We start from the raw sequence: 25,921 nt of genomic DNA, 5'->3' as shown, positions 1-25,921 counted from the left end.
CCGATGCCGACCAATACCGATTCCCATAACTTTTAAGTAGACATTGATATCATCAACAAATTATTTCCCTGACAACGCATGTTTCATCTCCCACATGGGTTAGTCTAACAACATTAATCTCAACTATGGGGCCTGGCATTGTCGATCATTACATTCACAGAAACACCATCCTTAAAGAAAACCCTACCTTCGGAAAGCATTCATTACAGTGTTAATGACCTATAGGCAAACAAATAATGTAGACACCTCCCATTACACAACTAAATTAAAGTAAACAAAAAAAGCTTATGTTGTACTTTTATGTACACTGCCCTTTTGGAATTGAAATGATGGAAAATGATCGTAGCAACACGAGTGACCCCCCCTACAAAAATTCAATGATCTCTTGAATTAGCATATTTGGTAATTTGCAAAAAAAAAAAAAGCTTTAACAAAGCAATAAGATGACTAAGATGACACTGGTGACAAATAATGTTATTTCGACTTGAAAGATCTCTCAATCTTTAACTCTCATCAGGGTCGTCTAATAAGGAACGCAGTCTCTCTCTCTCAAAAACCCACTTGGCCCATTTAATTCAAGTCCCACAACACACTTCACCCCTGTTCTTCTAATCTAATCCTTTATTACAATGTGTCCTTCTCTTGAGTCCACATCAAAAACTCTACTTCTTTTTCTTTTTTTCTTTTCTTTTTTACCTCGTTCACCTTTTTTTTTTTTAAAGTACTCTCATCATAAGCCAGTGTCTACTTCGGGGATCTGTGCTAACCAACCTGAGTAACAGACGTCTAGATAAGGCTTAAAAGTATCCCCCATCATACTCACACACAGGCACATATGCGCGCGCATGCACACAGAGGAGTTGAGGGTTGACCTTGTACATTCAAGATACTGCCATCACTTAGGAGGTGCTGTGGTTATTGTTAGCAAAAATTGGTCCCATCTGTTTGTTTGTTGCTTGTGTTTCATATGTGGAGCAATCAGTCCAAATAAAGGCACCACCACCTCCTAAAAGGAAGGATTCTGCTCATTCGCCACCTGACATGATTTGCCTTTTGTTACCTAATATTGTTCAAAAATGACAGGGAAAAAAACGACTAAATATTACTGGTCAGGTCAGAAGTGCTTATGAAAGGCTAGATGATTTAATCAAAGATGATCCAACCTGTCAACACACACACACACGCACAGCAGAGAACCTAGGCAAAGACGGCAGTAAGTAGTGATAAATGTTAAAATAAAAAAAATCTACTTCACACATCATCTTTCCAAATTTCCAAAAGATAATAAACAATCATAACAATAGACAAACTTCCTCCTGCTGCTATATCAATGTAATGCTCCCTTTTCATCTAGTGTAACATAAGAGACACATGAGCAGAGTTTGTCATGATGATGAGTTACAGTCTGTTGAGCATGCATGTTTGCCTGCATGGCAAACACACATGCAGTAGCACTGGCTTGTGCCGCGTGCCATCGCAGTCCAGGCACTCACTCACACACACACACACACAGCCGATCACATTTGCATGTCGTAGCATTGAGTCAGAAGCAGATTGGTGGGGCAGCAAATGGACTGAATAATATGATCTCTCAATCATTTCATTTTGAGAATTGTGCTACATTATTTTCGCTGCTGAGTATGATTTGTCAGGCTGTGATGGAGGCTCAGGCACGCGTTGTTACATCGGGAATCTTTTAACAACTGCTCGCTAAGTGAATGGAATAGATAATAATGGCGTCAGGGACCATGCAAATCACCCGCAAAGGAAACACTGTAAATCACGGCGCGCAATGTGCACAGAGCGGCAACGAGCGGCAGCAATACAAAGCACATGTAATATTCAAATGTGAACATCATTACTGTACTGTAAGTCATAAACCATTGACAACCTAGTATTTGCTAGATGACTGCATTAAGTGATTTTTCAACTGTTTTATCACATTGTTAATAAATTAAATAAATGGTTAAAAAAAGAATACTTAAAATAAACTGTCATCGTTTTTAATGATGAAAAAAATGTTAATTATTAGAATTGCTTGAAGATACACATTTAATTTTTTTTTGCTTTTATTTTAATTATTTAATGCTCCATCAGCTGTGACTGGCTTTAAATAACAGAATGAAACCAGTCCCTGCCTTGAAACTGGTGTCTCCACTCTCTTTCAGAACCAAATGACTAACTCTGCTGCAGTGCAGCACGGGTCAGGCAGCGACATTGAAGCCAGGGTGTCTGGTTAGTGTTAAAAGTTTAACAGGACATTTCAGATGTCTGATTTCACTCAGCAGGCCAGTCGCTACTCTCTCGTCCAGAGTGCCTTGCAGTAATGCCTTGCAGATTATGCCAGTGTGGCAACAGAGGAGGAATATCAAGTACATAAAACATGATTCACCTTTATGATACTAGACAGCTCATCACGGAGATACACATGCGTGTGTATATGTCACACACTGTCATTAAAGACAGATTAAAGGTCCAGTGTGATATAATTAGTGACATCTAATTGTGAAACTGCAGATTGTAATAAACAGAGGACTCCCTCCCTCCCTCACCTTTACCTTTTCTATGTGTGTCAGGATACTACAGTGGCCTTCACGTATTTTATTTTGAAGCAACAGTTACCTCAGCATAGAGCTCCATTAGCTGATGTCAAGCAACCAAAGGGATGCCATTTTAGCAGGAAACGGCAGCTTATATACCCTGAAATATGTCAGGTAATTCATCTCTTCACTGGCTGTTTTCATAAAAAGTTAAGACGGTGGGTAGCTGTTGAGTGCCAGGATGCCAAACCAATCAGGGGAAGGCTAATGGGAGAGATCCTGAGGAAAGCAGAGATGGGAACCTACAGATAACAGATTCTGCTTATATGATTACTTCATATAAGATACTGTCACTGAAGTTCGTAACCAGATTCACAGCTTTCCCAGTCACAGTTGAGGGGAAACTTAAGGCAACATGACTTACAGCAATCATCACAATTTTATACCTTATACAGACGTTAAAAAACATGTAAAGCTTTACTGTATTTTGAGATACACTATGACATTAATAAAACCTATAAGGTAGAGGCACAATAGCTTTAAGTTAAGTTTCACCCTTAACTGCCAACCAGGAAACTGCATCATCACAGACTACAACACTCTTGCACTTTAATGTCTTGTCTATTTTACATTCTTTTATTGCGTTTGTGTAAGCGCATTCCGAAAGTAAAGAATGTTGAAAGTTGAAGATATCATAACGCTGCAGGTCTGGAATAATGTTCACTCCAGCTGAAAAGCTCCTGTGGGTATTGTTGGAATCAGATATACTCAGTCTGTCAGGTTCTGTGATGTACTGCTCGATCTCTGTGGATTTAAAGTGCACATAGTACTATTACAGGTTGAAACTGGCAATGACGGTGTTCATTTTTCAGGAGGTTTTCCTGCCGACATTGCGACATCCAGAGCTCTATAGCAAGGGCACTTGCCGAAAGTAACATATAAAAGACTATTTGCAATTTTAAAGTCAAAATACACTTGTGCAAACATACAAATGGGTAGTATATTCAGTTTCTGCCAATAAACCATTCAAAATGTTACCTTTAAATAATAGAAACAAACACTTATAAGTGTTAAGCAGGACAACCAACAGCAACAACAACTAATTCCAGCCTCCACAATGACTACAGAATGAAATAAGTAAATAAAATAAAAAAGAATGTATTGCAGACACAATTAATAGCAGGGCTCTTGTGTAATTCTGCTTTAGTCTTGGTTCATCCACAATGTGCAGCTGATAAAATGTCACCCTGAGGAAGGTGTAAAAGTCAATTTAATGTGAATTTGTGATTTAGCCTAAATTGCTCACACACACACACAAACATGTGCACACTTGCTAATACCACTGAAATTAACAGCAGAGAGCTATAACTGTATTTGTCGTATTAAACTGTGCAGTGAAAATCCTTCACGATGAAAAATACCACTTCTGAAGTGATTCAGTTTTTCAAAAGCAAGGCTACAGGTGCTGCCCTCTTCAAAAGGTACATTAAGAAAAAAAAGGTACACAACACACTATTTCACTTATTCTTATATATTCAGATTCTATCTTTCATTCAAATGAAGAAGAAGAAAAAAAAAAGTCACACAATTGGTGACCTTCCTTTTTATGTGACTGTGGATTAGTTGTGCTTTTTGACAAGCAAGGCCGGCAGAGAAATTAAATTAGCAAGCAATCTTGTTACTTTCTATTATGATCAAAAAGTGATGGTTCAAATCCCGTGATCAACTACGAAAAACTTTGTGGGGAAAACTGATTTTTCCTTCCATCGATACTTAATATTCATGTGTTCTAATCATCAAATCCCCAATTGTAGGTATATTTTAAAGTTATCCAAGAGTGAATGTTAGACACATTCGGTCTGATCAATGTATTTCATTGTGAATGTGCAATTTCGGTTGTATAATGACATTAAAGATCCTTTCCTTTTCCTTTACAAATGTGATGGGAAGAGTGGACATGGTGTTGGAAGCCCACTTGTTATTTGTTATATTATTCTGGCATTAACCCAAAGTGTATGTGTGATTTTACAGTGTACATTTCCAGTCTGATAACTTACCTGTGCTACTCTCTTCTTCCTTCCCAGTTTCTGGTATGTAGGTCTGGGTAGTCTCCTCCTCCTGACTTGGGCTGGATCCAGTAGGGAAACTGACGGGATGAGAGCTGGTAACGGAGCTGGACGGTCGAGAACTGGCACAGTTCTGTATGAAATGATAAGGCAGAGTTGGCTGCATCACTGTGACACCTGACACTTGTTAAAGGAATACACAAGTTATTGAACCTCTTAACTGGTAAGACGGACAATCCATTGGCCCATCCGTAGTTGATAACTGGTTATGTAAAGTATTATTAACAGATTTGTTTATTTATTTATTTATTTTAATTGATCAAAAGGATTTTCAGAGTGATTTTCTCTTATTCTTTCTTGTCATACATGGTGGAAAGTAAGTTGTGAGAAGACAAACAAGACCAGGACAGTAGATTGCATACTAAACACTTTTTCATTGATTTGTTAATGATCACAGTTTTTTAATTTTATATAAATCATGTTATTATATAAGAACCAGTGTGTAAAATATTTGTGGTACTTAATGGTGAGACTACAGGCATATACATTTTATATGTAATAACATTTTTATTCTAAAGGTTTAAAATAAAAAATAAAATAAGCTATTGTGCACAACACAAACATTATGATGGACAGTATATTTCATTTCTGGCCAAACACACTCTGGCAAAACAGATGTCATGAGTGACTTAGTTAATATTCTTCCTCCTAATCACCAAACCATGTTTCAAACACACATTTTCCAGCCAGATAAGCAGAGGAACGCCAATAATTCAGAACCCTTTTATGTGCTGCACCGCTCTCAGATCACAAAGGGGGGGCTCTAAAATGCTCCAGGGCCTCTTGTATAACACCCTGTACTTGTATCGGGCAGGAATTCCTCACACGGCAAATAATTGGAGCCTGCCACTTTCTGCTTGGAACACATATGCACACAAACACCACTGGAGAGAGACAAATGCATGCACTGCCACATGTCATAAGTCATAAGTCATTCTAACCAGGGCTGTCAGCGACAAAAATAAATCGCACTTCATTTATAGTCTTTCTTTAAACAAGTCGAACAACACATCATTTTCACTTAAACTTTTTTTTGAGTGAAGCTGAGACTGAATCCAACCAACTTGTAACTCCTTATATCTTGTCAAAACTTGACTGAAGTAAAAAAAAAAAAATCTAATCCACTTCCAATTTATATCTATATTTCAGTGGTGTCAGGGGCATGGAGTATGGGGCTGTTTTTTATTTGGGTCTTGCAACTGACAGCTTTATTTCATAAAGCAATCTGGCTGTGTGTGTACAAGAGGGAGGTCAGGGTGGGTCAGCAGGCACTTGGTATCAAACAGACAAGCAACACCGGTCAAAGTGCTATGTGTGTGTGCGCGTGTATAAAAACCCAACCCCCTGGGGATAAAAAAAAAAGCAGCGTGTGACCCACACCCATGTAGAGGGCTACTACAAGGAAGAGGGCTAAAGAGGTCAACGCAAGTGTGGAATTAAAGAGGCGAGAGTGTGTGATTAGGTTTGGTGAATTTTATGTGTGAGGTCACCTGGGTCAGAGGTGCATCACAGCACTGTATCGGGAGCAATATTTACTTAAATAGGTTCTACGACATTGAAACGGGTTGGATCTTTTAAATACATTTAATCCGATGTGATGTGCAAGTATATAAATGAATAACTATAAATAACTGAGTCTGAGTCTGCTGTTTTAACAACCTATGGATTACCAATCACCGGAGAGATTAAGAATGTACAGTATGCCAAGTTAATATAGGGATGCGTTGACATTACTAAATAATGTTTGTGACCAAAGAACAAAAGAGGCAATGGAATTTAATTTAACTAACTTTTCTAAATCTATATATTGAAATTTAAGAGATTTTTTTTTTCCTGGGTGAATGTTCCAATTGTTGCAAATAATATAACACATAAACCCCTTTATCTCTGACAAGTACCATTTGTCTACAAATGACCCCATATGCAGTAACACCACCAAAGCCTCTTTATCCCTCGCCTATCAAGGCACAATACCAAATCCTACGTTTTACAACAAGGAGATATATAGGGCCATGTCCGGTCATCTAGAGCCAAATGTCTCCTATCTAGCCAAAGGGACAGGTAGATACAGTATTTCAAGGAGGATTTATGGCACTAAACAGCATTAGCTAAAAACCGCCGGGTGACAGTAATGGCTAAAAAACGCATTCTGGTAGCGGAACCCGGCAAGATTGGAAAATTGCCACCACGATTCTGGAGAGGAAGCTGTAAAAATGACGGTAAATGCGGGGGCCTCACTGATAACATGAGCAGCCAATATATCAGACCGCACCTGGTGGCAAGAGACCCTGGGGGCCCCCCGTTACCCGTCCAACATGGCAGACACAAACATGCAGACAGATGGACAGCCCCTCACACACACGCGACACATTAATCACACATAGACTTTAATTTATCCATCCATTTTGTTTCTTCACACCCTTTTAATGTCCATTCTTAAGGGGAGGTAGGTGGTGTAATTCAGATATTTTAAAAACTAACCTGCTCTCAGAAATTGTTTAATTCCCTCTTCAAAGACCCAAAGTGTGTAAGGATGTGAAATAATGGGGGTGGGCATATACAGTATGTGTAGGTTTGTGTGTATCGGGCGGGGTTTGTGATGGTCATAAAGTGTGACACAACAACATGGAGAGAAGAGTGGAGCCAAAGGACAAGATGCTGTGTGCATGTGTTGGACCAGAGTCTATAACTGTGTGTGTGTTGTGCACCTGTGTCTGCTGGATGCTATTATCTGCTTTTAAAGTGCTTTGCATAGGCTATGATCTTCCTAAACACACTCAGACACACACACAGAGACACACACACACAGGCAGAGCATCCTACCATTTCAGCCAGCGTCCAACAAGGTATAAATACTGGCTTGACACTTTAATGTCAGGGGACGGCTTGTCCTGGATTAGAAACTTGTAACCCACCACAGAGCTTGACATTGCTGGGATGAAGGTGCTGCAATGTGCAGAGGGAGGAAAGGGAGGGGGGGCTATTATGAAGGGTCCACATTTGATGTATAAGGGCATCTAACATGGACTGTCGACGTGTAAGAGGCTAGCAGATGTACAATGTTGCTGTGTGGCCAGCTTTCATTGGCATTGCTGCCGTAGTGATTTTTTCCCCCATGAGAAGCAAAGGCTGTAAGGAAAATTGAGTCTGTTGTACCAATGTGAAGGGGACACACACACACAAAGGCATTTCAAGACATGTACACACGCACACACACACATTTTTAATGGAAAATAGAGGATAACATACTGAAAAATTAAGCGCTTTTCTCCTCTCCTTGATCCTGTTGACTGTGCTGCGAACCTGGAAGAAAGAGAAAGAAAGAGATAAGTACATGTGACACAGCATCAATGAAACACATTCAACAATGATTCAAAACAAAAAAAAAATCTTTAACAGCAAAAGCCTGCGTGCAAAAAAAAGAAAAAAGAAAAGAATGTGGAAGAGAAATAACACATTTTCAGCATTAGTTTGCAGACACTGATTGGCAGTGGCTGTGGAGGTGTCTGTGCGTGCGTGTGTGTGTGTGCTCGTGTGTGTGTGGCAGGGTGTTCCACTGTGTCCCAATAGCTAATGGTACTTGAAAGTGACACATAGAGCTGGCAAACTAAGGAGACTTCAAGCTATCATCTGTCAACACACAGCGCCGGGACCAACAAATGGAGCTATTGGAGGAGAAGGGGCCGCCCTAGCAGAACAGATTACATTTTTACACTCCGCATGAAACAGTGTCTGCACACCTTCATTTAACACACACAACACCAGACACGGGTTTTATCGTTTTTAAATAGATAAAGGATACATACATAACATTTTAGTATGTAGTAATCTAGGTTGCACCGGAACCTGCTACATACCATTTACTTGCTTCGCTTATTTCCTATAATCCTTAAATATTTATTCATTCTAAAATGAGATCGAGAATGAATTTCCAAATAATGTATTTCATTTATTTTTTTATCAACAGTATTTATCACTCTATTGACTGATCAATATAATATTTTAAGTAAACATCTGCATGACAAAATTAACCACCTGACCTTTAAATGTATAAATAAAATAACTAGCAAAAACTGAAAATAATAAAAACATTTTTAATGGCGTGCTAATGTCCCTGACATAAAATTATGATAAATAAAATTATGCTAAATTTGGTATTGTTATTATTATTTTTATTTAAAAATATACTTATAAAATATATTTATAAATATATTTATAAATATATTTATAAAAGTATACGAGTACATCCTAATTCATATACATATATATGTATACACATATATACATATGTATATTTTACAACAAGCTATTCATCTTATTTATGCATTTATCTTTTTAAGGAAGACCTGGTTACAATTAGAGATGATCATTAGTTTGGTTAGTTAGACTGAAATCAACTATAAAAAGCCTCTGGCACTTGCAAGGTCTCCCTGTGTGTGTGTGCGTGCGCACGTGAATTTGTTGATGCACGTTTGTCAGCACTCACTGTAAATTTGTAGCAGCTGGGAACTCATCACTACAGCCCGTCCCAGCCCAGCCCACCACGTTAGTGAATATGCATTATGGCTTATGGCTTCATTAAGTCGCTGCGTGTTATAAATTATGACACCACACTAAACACAAACACACAGTCCCAGAGACACTGTGTGTATACAGAGGATGTTTTGCATACGTGCCACTGTTGAAGGGCCACATAATGAAAAGAACCAGAGCCTTGTGACAAACACATTCAACAGCACCAGCATTGCGTTCACACAAACCTCCCATAACTTCTGACAAAGACTGCAGAAGGCCTTCGACAGGATGCAGATGTTGGAGAGATTCACTGTTAGCATTACTAAATGAGGAAAGTAAGTCCTGGGGATTTCATCGATATCAAAAGCAGCCGGCATGCTGAGGCAATTACATGACACAACTTAATTAATCATTTGACAATGAGGGGAAGGGCATTGTTTTAGATGATCGTTATGTGTTTAAGAGGTTTTGTGCACACTCAAGGTTTCGCCATGATGCAAAGCGTGGCTCCCAATGTAAATGGGAGTGCAGCGATTACCATATGAAAGCAGCGCGCCTGACAACACCTGCCGACATCCTTGGAGCTGATGGAAATAAAAGGTCATCAAAGCACGGTATTACAAGGTGACCACCAAGGAAAAGCTAATTGCAATGAATAATAGGGAGCTATTGTCAGGTAATTAGCCATTAAAACGCTGTATTTTGAGAGTAATAGCAGCAAATGCAGTCGGTCTTCCACGCCATATTTATAATTACTGAACCTGAAAATCAGGCTCATGAATGAAGCATTTTCCAGACTTTGAAGCAGTAGCTAATTCAATGCCTTTCTTTACCATATCAAGGTCAAGTGTCTCTACACTTAGACAGTTAAAGACTCATTTGTTTACCAGGTTAACAACTTACAGCAACTTGAGTTGCAAAGTTCCTTCTTAACTCTATAGGCCTTGTTTCACTGAGCAGCCTCATAATACCCCCTGTATGCTTGTTGCCACATGCTTTATCAGTTTTGCCATACTGCCTTGTAAAGTAGGCAAACTCATGTGTGGGATAATGTAATCAAAAGAGAGGTTACAGTCCCTATCAAGGCTAGATAGCTTTAATGGCAGACAGAAGATGAACCTCCAATGACTTGTCAACAAACAGGAGCCTTTTTTTCTAATATAGCATTTCTTTTATGTTTATTGTGCAAGTAACTGCTTCTATGTCTTAGGGAGGTTGAAAACTGAAGCCAGAAGTGCGGTGTCACATGCTGGGGAAATGTGAAATAAATGTGTAAATGTGAATAATGGCAACAGAACCTTTTATTTTAACAAAGAAACGTGGTGTGTTAGTAAGTACATACGCTGCTCACAAACTGTGAGGTACAGGGGTCAATGACAACCAGTGTATGAGGAGAAAAAAAAAAAATTCTATACCACTAGAAAAGCTACTTAAGTAAGAATGCTGATTTATTTTGAAGTGTTAAGGGTCACACCTCCCCGACTATACATTGTCAAACGCTTTGCCTGGGACCTGGGGACAGCTCTTCATGCTTTGTAGATAACATGTATGAAGCAAGCAAGCAAGCAGTGAAGCAGAAAGGGAAAATAGAGAAGGACAGGGAATGCAAATATCGACCGAGAGATGTCTCTTGGGTGGTCAAACAGAGGGGATAATTACAGAAAGTTAATGGACTTGAGTGAAAACATGGAAAAGAAGGAGAAAGGAGAATAATCGTAGACTATTGAAGTAACACAATTCCATGTTAACCAACTCTGAGAAAAGCTACTTTCATGGCCTTGAATATTTAATCAATAGGCATAGTAAATATATGTATGTTTGTAATGTATTCATAAGAACTGAAGACCTGACAACTCTTTTTATTCAACTCACAAAGGAGCCATTCTAATACATTCACTTTATTTTTCTGTGCCTTATTTTGCTTATATATTTATATTCTATTTTATTAATCTACTGACTTACCACTGCTGAGGAGTCATCAATTGTTTAACAGTGAGCAGGAAGAAAATTTAGAATTGAATGAAAACAGAATTTACCAAAAATGTTGATTGTTAAGTTGTGTCGTAAACTGTTAAAGGTGCATATAAGGGGAAAACCATGATATGCTTTGACTTTAAAGTGTGGAATAAAAAGTGTCAAATATTGAGGAAAAAGGCCAGAAAAAGTGGACTCACATTCAATATCACATATGCGCATCTAAAGTTAATCTTATTTACATACACTAAGTCATAGTTGACCAAGAGTGATTTCCATGACTCCAGTCTCATCCATTAAATTGTGTCTCCCCGTCCCTCACCACGCACCCACCCTCCATCCCCACATAGCCAGAGCGTATCTAAATGGTAATAACACAGCATCTCAATACTATATTTCCTCATTTCTTCATTGCAGATTGTTTTTCTTATTTTTGCCCTACTATGTTTACTGCTTGGGGCCCTGTGAAGCCCCGGCTAGTGGTTTTGTCAGGATGCTAAATGGAGGGCCGTGAGTTTAAAAACTTAAAGAGGCAGTGAAATATTAGCCATTGTGGGTGAGGAATGAGTGGCTGGGAACCGCGGCGTGTCAGTGTTTAATGGTCGGACTCGGATGCATATAAGTTAGTCCAAGCATGAAGGGCAGTGGGATGCTCGCGTGGAAACGATGTCCCCTCCTCTCCTTCCCATCCCTCCTCCCATCCACGGGCACACGTTCACACACATACACACTCACACTCCCTCACCCCACCTACACAGCTTTTAAGCAGGAAGCCCATCAGAAACTTGTCATTTCTCTCATTCACTCCGACAGCCTTGAGACACAATGCAGACTTACCTCTGTGTTGTACACCCCATATATCAGGAAGATGAAAAGGCCCTGCAAACAAAGAAACAGAGAGAAGGAACGAGAGAGAGTAAAAAAAAAAAAAAACAAGGAGGAGGACAAAGTTGTTACAGTTGTTTTCTCTCTTATCCTCATGTAAGGGGGAAAAAACATAAAAAGTAAAGAATGTAGAGAAATGTATGGCTCAGGTTGAATTATACTGGATTGTCAGTGCTAAAGTAGAATTTAGTGGGAACTAATGAGAGAAGAAGCACGAATTGAAAGAGTAGATCTCCAAACTGGGCCACCTACGTACAGCTCAGTTTGCATTTGTTTTGTCTCTAACACTCATGCTCCTCGTTCTAGCCCCCGCTGAGCCATCAAAGGCTCAAACCCAAGGCTCCGCAGATCGAATAGAAAATCTCTAGTGCCTGTGCTCATTCTATGTTGCTAGACATAGAAACACATATGATTTAAGCACCAACCAATGTGAACGCACAGGCGCACACACACACAAAATGAAACAAAAACGGCACAAATAAGAATTAAAACACGCACATAGACGCTCATAAAGAGAGCAACTCCGGCCAGACGAGACTATAAGGAAAAAAACATTGGAGGAAAGCAGAGAAAGGGAGAGACAGAGAGAGCATAATGAAAAAAATGACACATAAAAGAAGATATTTCATGTTCACAAAACTCCACGGCTAGTACCCAGGGCCCAAGAATGCTGTGCCCTTGGATGCATAAAGGCTGCACAGAAAAACAGTTATTTGTCATTTCAATCCATTGTGGCATCTATTGAATGTACAAGCTGTGCATTTGCCTTCGGGCCATAATGCAATCCCGCTGCGTCAATGGAAACACTGAGAACAACATTCTCAGAGCATCAATTGAACTGTGCCACAAAAGATGTACCAAGAAAAATGAAAAGGCAGGTAAAATCTTATAAATTCCAAGGCCGACAGATACAGCAGATTCTTTGGTAAGCCAATAAGAGATGTCGAGTGATGTAGGTCTACCGAACAATTACAAAAAAACTTTCATAAGTAAATCTCTCCCTTTTCACTGCTTGGAGAATGTCTGCGTTGTCTCATCTTCAATAAGGGTAAGGACACACCGTGAGGGGGGCAGGCACTGCCTGGTCAAGGCATCAATCAAGTTGAGTTTGGGACATCCAATTTTTGCCAGGGGAAGATCTCGATGCATCACCATTGACAACATGATTTGGAGGCCCATTCAAGTGACAGGCCAACGATGGCCAACGACGGCCGCCGCCGACGACCTCTAGCCCAAGCTACTGCCCATTCACCTCCTACTGGCTGCTCTGCTGTCCTCCAGGGACTGAATTGCCCTGTCTGTTGGGCTGTCAGGTGACACTTTAGGACATCCATCCTCTTTTAAACTGACAACTCTGCCGATCGCTGCAGACAACAGGCATAACAAGGGCTGTGATCGCTGGTTTGATTTCTGCTTTCCTTTCTTTCAACTGCATGTGAGATAAGGCTGAATATTTTTGAATTTGAAACAATTTAATTTGCAAAGAGGAAACAATGCAGTGTAATTGCTCTATTTTATTGCTCACTGTTCTATGCTTACTTATTATAAAAAAAAAAAATCTGTTAACTAAGTTCAAATTCTTGCATTAGAGCGGTCTTTTCCAGGGACAGGATCGAGATCCACAGATGGGTTATTTTTCAAAAAAAGCATCACACAAAGAATTACAGGGTGAATTGAGCCAGGATGGTTTATCAGCTTGAAAAATGGGTACCTAGATAAAATTTGCGAAACACTGCATAAGAGTATAGAAGCAAAATTAATTTGTTCAACTGGAATGTCAGGTCACATTGGACAATACAGTAAAAATGTCAATCAGGGGACGGATAGCTTAAGACCTACAATAGCTGAAATTTTTGTCTTTCAAATTCTATCTTTCAGTTCATCCTTCAGTTCTCCACTTCCACTCGGCAAGTATTCATACACTTAGAGGATGTTACGCCAGAAAAAAATCACAAAATGCTTTGCCTGCAGAGGCTACAAGGCACAGCAACAACAGAATGTTGTCTTTGTCTGTCAGACTCGGTCAATCTAATACTTTTAATAGCGAGGGAAAGATACGAGTGACCCCTCACAATTTGGGCTATTTCAACTTTTGTTGAAATTTGATAAAAAAAAAATAAAAAAAATATTGAAAACTGGCAGCGCTTTTCTATGGTGAAAAAGAGGAAGTGGGCCCCAGTGGGACTCTGCAGCAATGACACAACAGGCTAGTAATGAATTTATACTCATAAACTAAATTGATGTGTATGTTTGTAAACAGGCCCAAAATGCCTCTTTAGCTAAATGATCTGGGCTGATTTAAAACGCCACTATGTCCTTGGTAGACGACAGGCAAAAGGACTTTTTAGAAATCCAGTTGCCGTCCATCTACACTCCTGAAGGACTAACAACTTAGTAAAGTTATGGTAAATGTATGATGTTTATTGTTGGTTATTTCATTGAATCAGCAATGAATTGTCTGTGTAGTCCTTTGTGCATGCCAACACAGTGTGTTCGCGTACTCCTGTTACGCGACAAAAACACACACAAACAAGCATGTGCACAAGCACGTATATAAAATAACAGACACGTGGGGGTGGTTAATTTACAACACATACTCACTGTATTGCATTAGAATTGCAATTTCCAGCTTATTGTTGCAATTTGATTAACATGTTTTTGATCATTCCTCTTATTTGCAATTAATCTTTTGTTGTGTAGTGAACAAAGTGGGGAGAACATCGTGTGCACATCAGGAAAAATGATCTATTAAAATATAATTGAGTTAAAAATAAGCGCCAGAACAACAATAATGATAATGATTGTTTAAAATGTTAATTCATCAATGTGCGCACAAAAAAAACAAACAAAGACACACAAAAATGGGGCGAATTATTTAAATGCATGTGTGATTTTCTAAAGCCGGTCCTGATTCTTTTGAACTTGGCAGCAAATGCTACAAATTTATGCAAGGAATGAACACAGTTGCTTTTAAAGTATTGCTATACTGTACATCAAACAAGGGAGCATAAATTAATTAGCATTCAGCTAATTAGGGAACAATTGTATGTTTAAAAAGTTAAAGCCAACAAACAGTGTTTGACCAAAACATTATTACCCCAGAGAGATCGATAGTATGTTGCAATGCAAGACAGAAAATAGCAATTGTTTTAATGTACTTGGGTTTTCCTTCTCGTCGACGAGCGCTGTCTGAGAAAGCAGAAAGAACCAATCCAAGTCCAAGATTGATTTGTCTTGCAAATGTGTTTACTTAAAAGAATGAAGAATGAATGAAAGATAATTTTCCTCAAATGTCAAAAGTTACGTATCTTTGGCAACCAGAGTGGTGCTTATAGTGTGTTTGTTCAGACTGACAGCTCTTGGATGAAATGCAGTTTGGATTTACATTTTGAAATTGATTAGCTGCTTCACTTGCCAGAGAGCAAAAAGTGATTGGGCACCTTTAACATATTTAATCAATTATGTACTGGTAAGTAAAAAAGTAGACAGGGGATGTGTGTTTAAGCGATACTTTTCCATTAGGCTGATGATAAATGTTATTCATACCACGGTTCCCACACCTTGGTTGACATCAAATTCAGTGACCTTTCAAGGACTTTCCAGGAACAGTCCCATCTAATTCAAAGACCAAATATGCTGAAAGCTTAAGATGGGAGGGCACACATGAGTTTGGACAATCTGGACAAGAGTCTGTCCTTGGGAAAGCCAGTATATGTCATTTTCCTTCCTGATCCAGAGATATTGGAATTTGCATTTCCCAGGCATCACGCCATTTTGCTCTCTCTTGCTCAACAATATTCGCTCATTGTTCTGTACGGAATCTCACGTCAGCAGTGGAGAGACGGTGGACAGTGTCCGCAACACCACTAGAAATTATGACTCGACATTGGTGAGAAAGTGGTATAACAAACAAGGGAGACATGTACCGAAATATCAACTCAACGTCTTTCTGACACACAATTCAAGAACTTCCAATGAACCATGTCTATTTAGGGCAACTTTCAAGTGCCTTTTTATTCAAATTCACAAACTTTCAAGGATTTCAAGGACCAGTAGTAACCCTGTCATACATTCCAACCTACACACATTACAACTGGAGGAATAGAAGCAAAATAAAGCATTCAATCTGCATATAAACTCTGGCACATGATTTAGGATAGACACTAGTTAAATGTATTTGTTTATTTATTTATTTGATGGGGAACGTCAGCTGTTTGTTTTGTTTTTTTGTAATTTGTAACATCGGTTAAAAATTTAATATTGAAAAAAATACATACTTGGTTTCTCAAAAGTGATATAATGTTGCAGCGCAAAATATCACAATATTTCAATGTATCCATTTTTACCCCCATGTACACTAAAACATGTATGCCACTTGTTCTACAGTTTCTATTTTGAAGCGACATGATTTCTAAATCTATGCTTTAATAAAGATTCTGCATATTGTTCTAAGACAGACATGCAACAATTATTGTAGGGGACATCTGTATCATGTGAGAACATTGAGAATAATTTTGGCAGTGAACATATTGTTCAGACACTGGGTGGAAGTTCCTCTTTAAATTGTGAAAACAGGCAGACATTGTCTTACACGTGCACATTAACAGTGCTAGTCTATATACCTTTTGTTTGATCATTTACGACAATGATCACACATTCTCACTTGAATATGCCTTTGTATTTACCCTCTTCTCTTTTGTCCCATCTCCATCAACCTCCCAAATGTGTCAAGACGTAAAAATCTCAAATGACAGCAGGTTTATGACACTGCCCCTCAGGAAACAAATTTCCAATGTACAGATATAAAAGCTATGATTGAAGGGGGAGGGCAGTGTCTTTGCAAGGAGAGCGAGGCTGAAAGAACACCTTTCTCTTTCTTTTCTTTTTTTGCCGCTGTCATCTCTGGGCTCCCTTTTCGCATGAGGCAGTGTGAAAGTTGAGATGAAGCATAATGAATGATGTGTGCAAAAATCCTTGATTTATTTTCAGAAATAAATAGTTTCTGGTAGTAACACAGAAACCCTGATGTAAAGATAAGGACGTTTGAAGTGTATAATGCTAGTCACTCCCATGCATGAGTAATGTGACGCAATCATTTCATCAGCTTACTAATCAAAAGAAATGGTGCAGTACTTTAGGGTCTGTAGCCACCTATGATCACACCCAGTAAGATGTGTTCAGTGTAAGAATAACATTTGATATATTAATTAAAGCCACTTAACACATGGATTCTAGTTTGGGAGACGCCTAAATCTGTAGGTGCATATTTACATGAAGAATGATGATGCAGTTGCTGTTAATTCATATATACAGTATATACATACATACATACATACATATATATATATATATATATATATATATATATATATATATATATATATATACACATACACATATATATATACATACTGTACATACATATATACATACATATGTATATATATACATATATATACATATATATATACACATACATACATACATATATACATATACATACATACATATATACATACATATATACATATATACATATACACACACACATATATAATTGTAGTTTAACTGACACTGTTGTTCTAGTCTTTAAAGCACTAGAGGTCAATTGTCACACGGGGACACTTGGGCAAATTAAATCAGTGAATGCTGATGAGCATTTTCAACAGTCAGTGAGTGAGAAACAAAGAGAGAGAGAGGTCACAGGAGGAGGAGGAGCAAATCTTTTTAAATCAAAATTAATCTAAAAATCAAGCCATTTCAAATCAAGTTTATTAATCAATTAATTCATTTCATTAATCTGGAGTGCGGCTTAATATTTCCTGTTTGACTTGAAATGAGGAAAGATCATTAATTTTTTTATTGAGACTACTCATTTATAAACCCTCCAGTTCAATCACAAACTGACAAAGAATATTTGTACAATATTATTGCATTTTACGCCATTGTTGATGCAATTTTATGGGAGTGTATCATAACACTATTATTAGACCTCTTTGAATATTAACTGAATACACCAGCTGTACACCAAATATTCAAGAATCAAGAAGAAGTTTGTTGTCATTTCACAAGAGAAAATGCAACAAGACTATGGCGTGCTACCCTAACAAACAGCAGTAAAAACAACAGTTTTATCTAAATAGTATCCAAAGTAAAAAAGAAAAGAAAAAGCAACACATAGCTGTGGTACTTCAAAATCTCTTTCTTTTCATTGTCTCTTTGGAGAACTTAATTCAAGCTACACAAACACACACGGTCAGTCATTTAAGTGTAACTGTATTGTGGCACACTGTGCGTAAACAAAATTGCTAAAGTTACGAAAACAACACAATGCACAATTTAAAAAACCTTTCCACAATGATTGGCGTAACAATAAGAAACTGAATTCCACAAGTAACTTACAAAAAAGCATACTGAACTGTTTCTTCAATGAGAATGCTTGTGTTACTGTAGCCATGTGTTGCACCAGGAATCATAAAAACAAATAGATATAACCTTTCCCAAATGACAGCATTGATATCGGATGTTGAGATTTCTGTAAAGTAGCTGAAGATCACAGCCTCCACATGCTTACAAAGAATTCCAGGCTTCAGTGCCTACTAATGCCAAATATGAGAGCTATTGGACCCGACGTCAAACACCCCAGCCTAAATTCAAACACACAGAGACACTTTTCACAAATAGAGCTATCTGCTTCGCCACTTGGCAAAAAAGAAGGGGAGGAAAAAATTCGGCCCTCACACCTGGTAATCATTACGGAAATGAGAGACAGAAGAGGTTAAAACGCTGTGATGGAGGAAAAAGAAAAGAAATTCACACTTCTGCACTGGGACTTGCTAATGTCTCTGACCCCTCCACGCATAAACAGTTTAATTAACATGTATACATAACTTTCACTTTAACTGCTCATGGCATGTCAAATCAAAGTGTCTGTCAGGGCTGTGAAACAAGGGATTGATACTTTGCAGGTCTTCAGTTCAAATCCAGCTCTGTGTAACAGCTCCAGCTGGCCTGAAAAGCTGGCACAAAGACATGAGTGCAGGCAGACAGGCAGGTAGACGGGCAGCCTGCCACTCTGTCAGTTTGATGAGGTAAACATCTCGCAATAAAAGCTCTGCAACACCCAGATGAGCTTAGCTCGGGCCAAGCGAGAAGAAAGACGGTATGTTTTCAGTGGAAAAAGAAAGCGTACACCCAAGATAGAAAACCTGATGTGAGGTTTTTATCCAGTCAAACACAAACACACAAAGAAATTGAATTAAAAGACTTTGAATCCCAATTAATGACAACTGAAGGAGGCTGTATTTTGATTTTAGAGAATCAAAATCAGAGACCTTAAGGCTGTAGTGCATGACTTTTAAATACAAGTGAATGTGACTTTACACAGTGCCAATTAAACCCATCTTACTCCTATTATAGTGGAGTTTTGACATAAGTTCCAAACTGGCGCTTTAACCAGTGACATTTCATTTTAATTAAAATTGTGCTTTACAGTATATAATCTGTGTGTGAGGATGGAGTTGGGGTCAAAGTGTCCTTCCTGTTTCCATCCTTTTGTACATGATTAGATAAAGTGGATCGATCAGTCAGTCTTTGTGCTATTAGGACCTGCACCGTTTCTTTCCCATACACACACACACACACACAAAAATCCAGTCATTTGGGCTGTCACGTTGAGGAGGGGACCCCCAAGCTAGCCAGCCTGCTTCTACAGGATGTATGGCAGGAGAGGAAAACTGAGAGTGTGCGCGCGCACACACACACACAAACAAGCATACGCTGAGGCTAGCAGCAGGACCAGAACTGGTGTGTGATGGCTCAGGAGAGGAGGGAGAGTTATTAGCTTAGCCCTGAACCACCTACTTAATATAGGGGCCGGCGGTGATCACTAACAGAGCCTGGCAGAGGTGACAGCTTTTGGCCCTGCTTGAGGAAATCCAATTGAAAAGCAGCCAAGAGGAACAACAAGCCCAAAACAGATGTTGCTCGCTACCATCCGCGCAACTTGAGTACACAACCCCATGGCAACAAACTGCGATGTCAAATCTTGCACACAAACGCACACACAGTGGACAGTGTATGTAACACACACACATGCACTAGTGGAAACTGAATCAACTGCAGAAAAATAAAAATGTCCATTAATGAAAAATGCACACAAATAATGTTGTTTCTAGTTACTGCTTTGCAATTACTATTTTTATATTAACATTAAGATTATGTTTTTCATGAATGACAGATATAACATGTCCTGATACCTTCCCCAAAAAGATTATTTTAATCAGTGTTCCATTATTTAGACCAAGGTTGCCTCATGTAACTGGCCACCACTGCTGAATGTATCCGTTTTGTATGGCAGAATTAAAAAAATATACAAAATACACAGTTTTAACAGAAAGAATAAATGAATCTAGTTAAAATGATGTCCCAGTGACAACCACACAGTCACATAATAGGCATTTCCATAGAGTTTAAAGACGATGTAAGATCAGTGAACTACATCAATCCAATGGTGGAGCACAAAATACTGTAACCAATATAAATGGAATGAATTTCGGGAAGCAAAACCAAGAAGGGAAAATGTGTTAATGTCTATGAGGTATCTCTTTATTAAAGCAGAGATCAAGACCAAACCCTTTCCTCTCATAACAGACCTGTCCAGTCATTCATTAATCCAGCTCACGTTTCTTTTTCAACATCTTTGGCAAAGGCTTGCTATGAAAACACGCCAGCCCTCAAATCATTATAGACCCCTTAGCTCTAATATTAATTGAGTTTGGCGAGGCTGACCATACTTATGTCATTGTAACATCCATCTGTTTTTGTTTTTTTCTATTACCGTTACTGCACAAGACCTGTGTGTGTGCATGGTAGAGGTAAAAATCAATTATGACATATCTTTATTGCCAGTCGATGACAAATGATGACACATTTGCCATCGCTCCGGCATTGTGTCAGTGTGTCTCATATTGATTTTACATCAGACACACAAATGTTATTGATGAAACGCCTCAGTAACAGATGAGCACTTTATTTTACTTGTTTTAATGTTTACATGGAACAGAAAGACAAGAGCGGGGCGGTGATGGGCTTGTGCGTCAGATCTGTTCATTCTTTTATTCTTCAGTATTTCTGCAAAAATTAACCACATTTGTCAGCATTTACACAAACTGGCTCTGCTGCAAGTGTAATGGGAGCGCAGTGGATAGTTACACCCTGAACCTGCTCACACTGCACACACATGGTAATGGAGGGGTGGGGTGAAGAGAGCACAAGAGAGAGAGGGAATTGTAAACAAACCAGCTTTTAAACAAGACAATTTAGGGTTGCCAAGGTGCCAAGTCAAACAGAGCAATGGAAAACTGATACAAACTTTTAACATATGGGTCAAAGTATGAGGCTTTGAACTGGTGAGGGAACGCACACTGCTGTGAAGAGAACTGTTTAATTAAAAATACTTAGGTATCCATCAGGTCTTTGTGGGGCACCCTCTTGTCAAACTGTATGTGATTACACTGTCAATCTGAAAAGTTTTTTTTTCTTCAAATCACACAGTTTTCCACTGATAGAGAGAAAGAACACGTTGGAAAAAAGCTAGTCCTGAGAAACAGCAGCTGGGGACTGTGGGTTTGGTTCATTTGGAAACTGTGTAAATACACTGTATGCATCAGCGTGTCGACATAGATATATATATATATATATATATATATACAAATAAAATATGGCCTATGAAACAAACACAAGCACACACAAATCAAGTTTGCTCACTGTCCTCCACATAAACTTACTCACGAAGAGACGCACCTTTTTGCACAGGTGCAAAGGTTTCCAGCAAATAAACAGCACCACAGTAACATCCAGCAGTGTATCTATCGGGGCTGAGGAAACAAGGAAATTAAACCGATGATGCTTCAATTTTTGTGATATGTTGTTTCACAACTTGTCAGCACTACTTTTATTCTTGAAAACGCAAATTACTGACCTAAACGTGCAATTTCCAGGAGTTAAAATGATGGTGGGTAAATTGTTCGCTTGTGGGCCAGCAGTACACCAAAAGAGCCTCAGTTGTTCTACTTTATCTCTTAAACATAACCTTTGAAAACAAATACGCGGGTATACAATGTATACAAATGCAATGTTTTTTGTTTTTTTTGCATAAACCATACTTTGCTCAGGACAACAGCATTTGCCCTTGGTCTCTTCTGTTTGAGGTGGTGTGCAATGTGTCCAGCTATTCATATGCATATATTTGTGGGCATGAAAACACATTTAAAATCACCTGACAAGTACATTCCCACCCACACACACTTTATGCATGCACAATAACTGAACACCTAAGAATGTGCAGCTGACAAGACTATGTTGCAGTGCCCTTGACTAACAATGACAAATGGATGCAATATGCAAAGTCTGAACTAGTTGCTTTTGGGTACAGAACAGGGAAAAGATTACTCCAGGCTCCATTATGGGATGCGTTTGCTCTCCTGTTTCTCAGCCAAGGAGAGCCAAGCTGAGGTTAATGGCATGTGTCCAGCTCAAGAAGTAAGTGGCTGAGGTGTGTGTGTGTGTGTGTGTGATACAGGCATAAACAGAACTTCTTCATCTATGACTGTTTTGTACCATAGATAAAAAAAATGTCTATAGATAAATTATTTGGATATGAATAAATAAGTAAGTATATTTTCAAGCAACTTTGCCTGACTGCAAGCAAGTTGCTTAATATCCTCACTATGCTGCAGCACCTTCACGCAAATGACTTGCAGCTTTTAAAATGACACTTATGTCTCTGTGTTCGTGCTGTTGTCTGTGCGTGTCTGTGCGTGTGCATGCTGGAGTGTGCACACGTGTGTGCATGTGAAGCACAGCACTGCCAGGGTGGCAGGGTGTATCCATCATGATAAACCAGCAGACTCTGCGACTGTCACATGCAATCACACTTCACTACGGTTCGTGGGACTTCAAAGTGAAAATGAATGGTAGTTCATCGACATGAAGACTTCATATATCTTCGTTTTTTTCAGCTTTTTGTACCCCCCCCCCATTTTTTTTTGGAGAGACAAGTCTCTTTTCTCCTGGCCACTTTTGTGTTTCATCACTTTTGCTTTTGTCACCATCGAAAATAAATGACGGGGAAACATGGATTTTTCAAAGAAATTAAATTTGAGTTTGTTGGTCCCATCCATCATTTTTAGCCTGCTTACTAAAATGGTAAAACAAATTTGAACTCCAAGTTCAAGATTTGAAGTTTACTGTTGCTGTACTGTTCATAACTAAGATTACACATGTCTACAGTTTAGAGAACAAGCGAGGAGACCATTGAGTAACTGATGGCATATTGTGATACTAAATCAAACATAATCAAATGAAAATATATCAAATTAATCCTACCCATCTTCTGAAACATGACTTAAGTGCAAAAAAAAAAGAGTTTTATTATTACAAACTTTTTAAAGTGCAAACCGATTTAAAGTGATGAAAGATAAGGTTTGAGTTTTTTTTTAACTTACCATTAAGAGTTAAAATGTTGAGGGCTACACAATAATGGCACAAAGGGGGAAACAAATGTAGTTAAGTGAGCCCGAGTGAACGCAGTCCTGCAAAACACATGCAGCACCCTCGCATGCAAGCTACTATTGCACTGAGAACTGTTCCAATATTGATGACTGCTTGGACTCTACGGGATGTTTCGATGTTAAAACAGAGCTTCAGTTGCTGCTACAGCTAGACCAGTAAGTAAAACAACCTGTGTACTTATTGATAAAACAAGGAAGTTTTTAATGTCTTTGTCACCGCTGAGATGTTTCGGGTTGTTTCTTGCTTTAGACAGAAGCCAGGCTGATAGTGGTAGCCATGTTGTGATCCGTCTTTGTAACAATATCAATGAAAATGTTCACTGAAAATCCAAAACTACAATGTCTGATAACCTGATAGACTTGCCACCTACAGTTACATTTGACTCATTAAACAGACAGGGTATTTTTGGCATTAGTTAACAATTCCACAATACCTTTCAGCATAATGTAAAGCAAGTTATCTGAGTGAGAACTACACTTATGTACCTCTTGGTACCAGCCTTGGAGAAATCTTGCCCATGACGGGAGAAACTAACCAGTTACATGGTAGGTCAGTGAGAGGGCACTCCTATTGGCGCTTTTACTAAGCAGATACAGGTACATAAGTACCATCTGCCTACAATAAGTAAGTCAAAGTAGAAAGAAAAAAAAAGAGATGGACTTGGAACATAACACAATAAAATGTGTGTCAATATTGGTGAAGCTTTTTAGAGATTGCCATGGGTCATGTGTCAACGTATGAAGTGAGGGTGGGTGTCCTTATTCTATAGAGGGGCCTGTGACAGAGAGCTGTGATCTCAAAACATTAGTATTTTAATGGGTGAGACAATAAACAATATTTCTAACAATCCAGCCAACGACAGCTTTAATGCACAGTTCTCTTTATTGAGTGTGTGTGACTGCTCCCTCAGTTTAAATGACCAGGCATTAAAACCACCTTTTAACTGAAATCCCAAAGTGGCTGCAGGCCGTCAGGAGTGGAATATTTCTCACAGACACCAAAATAGCAACCAGTGAACATTAATTGTGTTTTTGTATTAAAATAATATCATAGGAAGTTTATGAAATCGTACCTCGTTAAAAGCTTCCACAAAAACATAATAACCCTGAACATTTTTTTGTTCCGTAGAAACACCTACCTATCACAAAAGTAAATAAATAAATAAAATGAAATAAACTAATACACCATCAATTTCAACACAGCAAATGACAAAACAAGCTCCTCATAAGATTAAAAATCCAATGTGGTGTTAAGCTTTAATTGAACATGGCAAGTGTTAAATGTGATAATCATCAAATTTGTTTCCACTAGAAAGTCAAATGAGCCATAATAATGCCAGCGCTGCAGCTGCTGCAGTTCAACACCACGGAAAGGCTTGCCTTTAATCTAGTAATGACTCCGAAATGACACCGCACTTTTAAAAAAATTCTTGGAGATGAGGCTTTAGGTCTCTCTGCCTCTCTCCCTCTCTCTCTGTGTGCCCTGGCCCAGGCCCTGCTCTCCAAGCTGTTTGATTGGCACATGCTTTCACTTAATGAGGGATAATTACTAAGGAAAACAAGTGGGAGACCACATCTGCTCAGTGTAAAAAGGAGTGCAGGCCCAGTACAATCTGTCAGACAGAACTTTCACATTTTGGTGTATGTGTTTAACCCACCTTCAGAGGCCTCCAAGTCCAACACTAACCCTCCAGGACCCCTCCTCCACCCAGCTACGATGAGAAGCAGATTAATAGGAATAAGCATGTGGCTGTAAACACTTAGCGGGAAGAGCGTATATCTGTGTGTGTTGACGTGCATAGGAAATGACCCAAGGTATCTGTCTGGGACAAGCCACAGGCCACAGCAGGAAGGGCAAGAGGCCACCAGGGGCGATCAACATCAACATCCCAATCAGTGTCCTGCTGCCAGAGCTGTTGTTCTCCAGCTCCCATCACCACCATCGCCGTGTTTTGTTTACTTTCACACAATACTGTAATGGTAGTAAAAAAACACAGGTAGCTCCCACTGCTCTCCAAATACTTCGACACATTGCCCATAAATCATCTCTACATGGGATTTACATTGTGTTAAACGGTCTCATAATGATCTGCCCATGTTTGCCTTAATTATGTGTTCTAATCCTAGAGTTGTAAATCAGAGACTCCAAGGGTCGTTTGTCATAGTTAAAGGCACAGTGTGTGGGATTTTATTGTGATTTTGCATGTTGCAGCAGAATACCTTGCACCTCTCCCTTCCCCTCCAAGCATGTAGGAGACCCTATGGTAGCCTTCAGCTATCATTAAACCTCAAATAATGCTTAAATATA

At 38.9% G+C, this 25,921-nt stretch overlaps 1 protein-coding gene across 1 annotated transcript in view; it reads right to left on the bottom strand.

Annotated features, from left to right (window-relative positions):
* Positions 1–25,921, bottom strand: part of LOC122781006 (adhesion G-protein coupled receptor D2) — a 78,865-nt gene that overhangs the window by 28,816 nt on the left and 24,128 nt on the right. Inside the window, exons 20-22 of the mRNA XM_044044492.1 lie at positions 11,993–12,034; positions 7,916–7,969; positions 4,598–4,739 (exon numbers count right to left, since the gene is read on the bottom strand). Of these exons, the coding sequence (XP_043900427.1) occupies positions 4,598–4,739; positions 7,916–7,969; positions 11,993–12,034 (238 nt within the window). The remainder of the gene's footprint in view (positions 1–4,597; positions 4,740–7,915; positions 7,970–11,992; positions 12,035–25,921) is intronic.

Source organism: Solea senegalensis, linkage group LG14 (genome assembly GCF_019176455.1).
Source record: "Solea senegalensis isolate Sse05_10M linkage group LG14, IFAPA_SoseM_1, whole genome shotgun sequence".
Lineage (NCBI taxonomy): Eukaryota > Metazoa > Chordata > Actinopteri > Pleuronectiformes > Soleidae > Solea > Solea senegalensis.
Note: the sequence above shows the minus strand (reverse complement) of the source record. Positions and strands in the feature narration are given on the sequence as shown.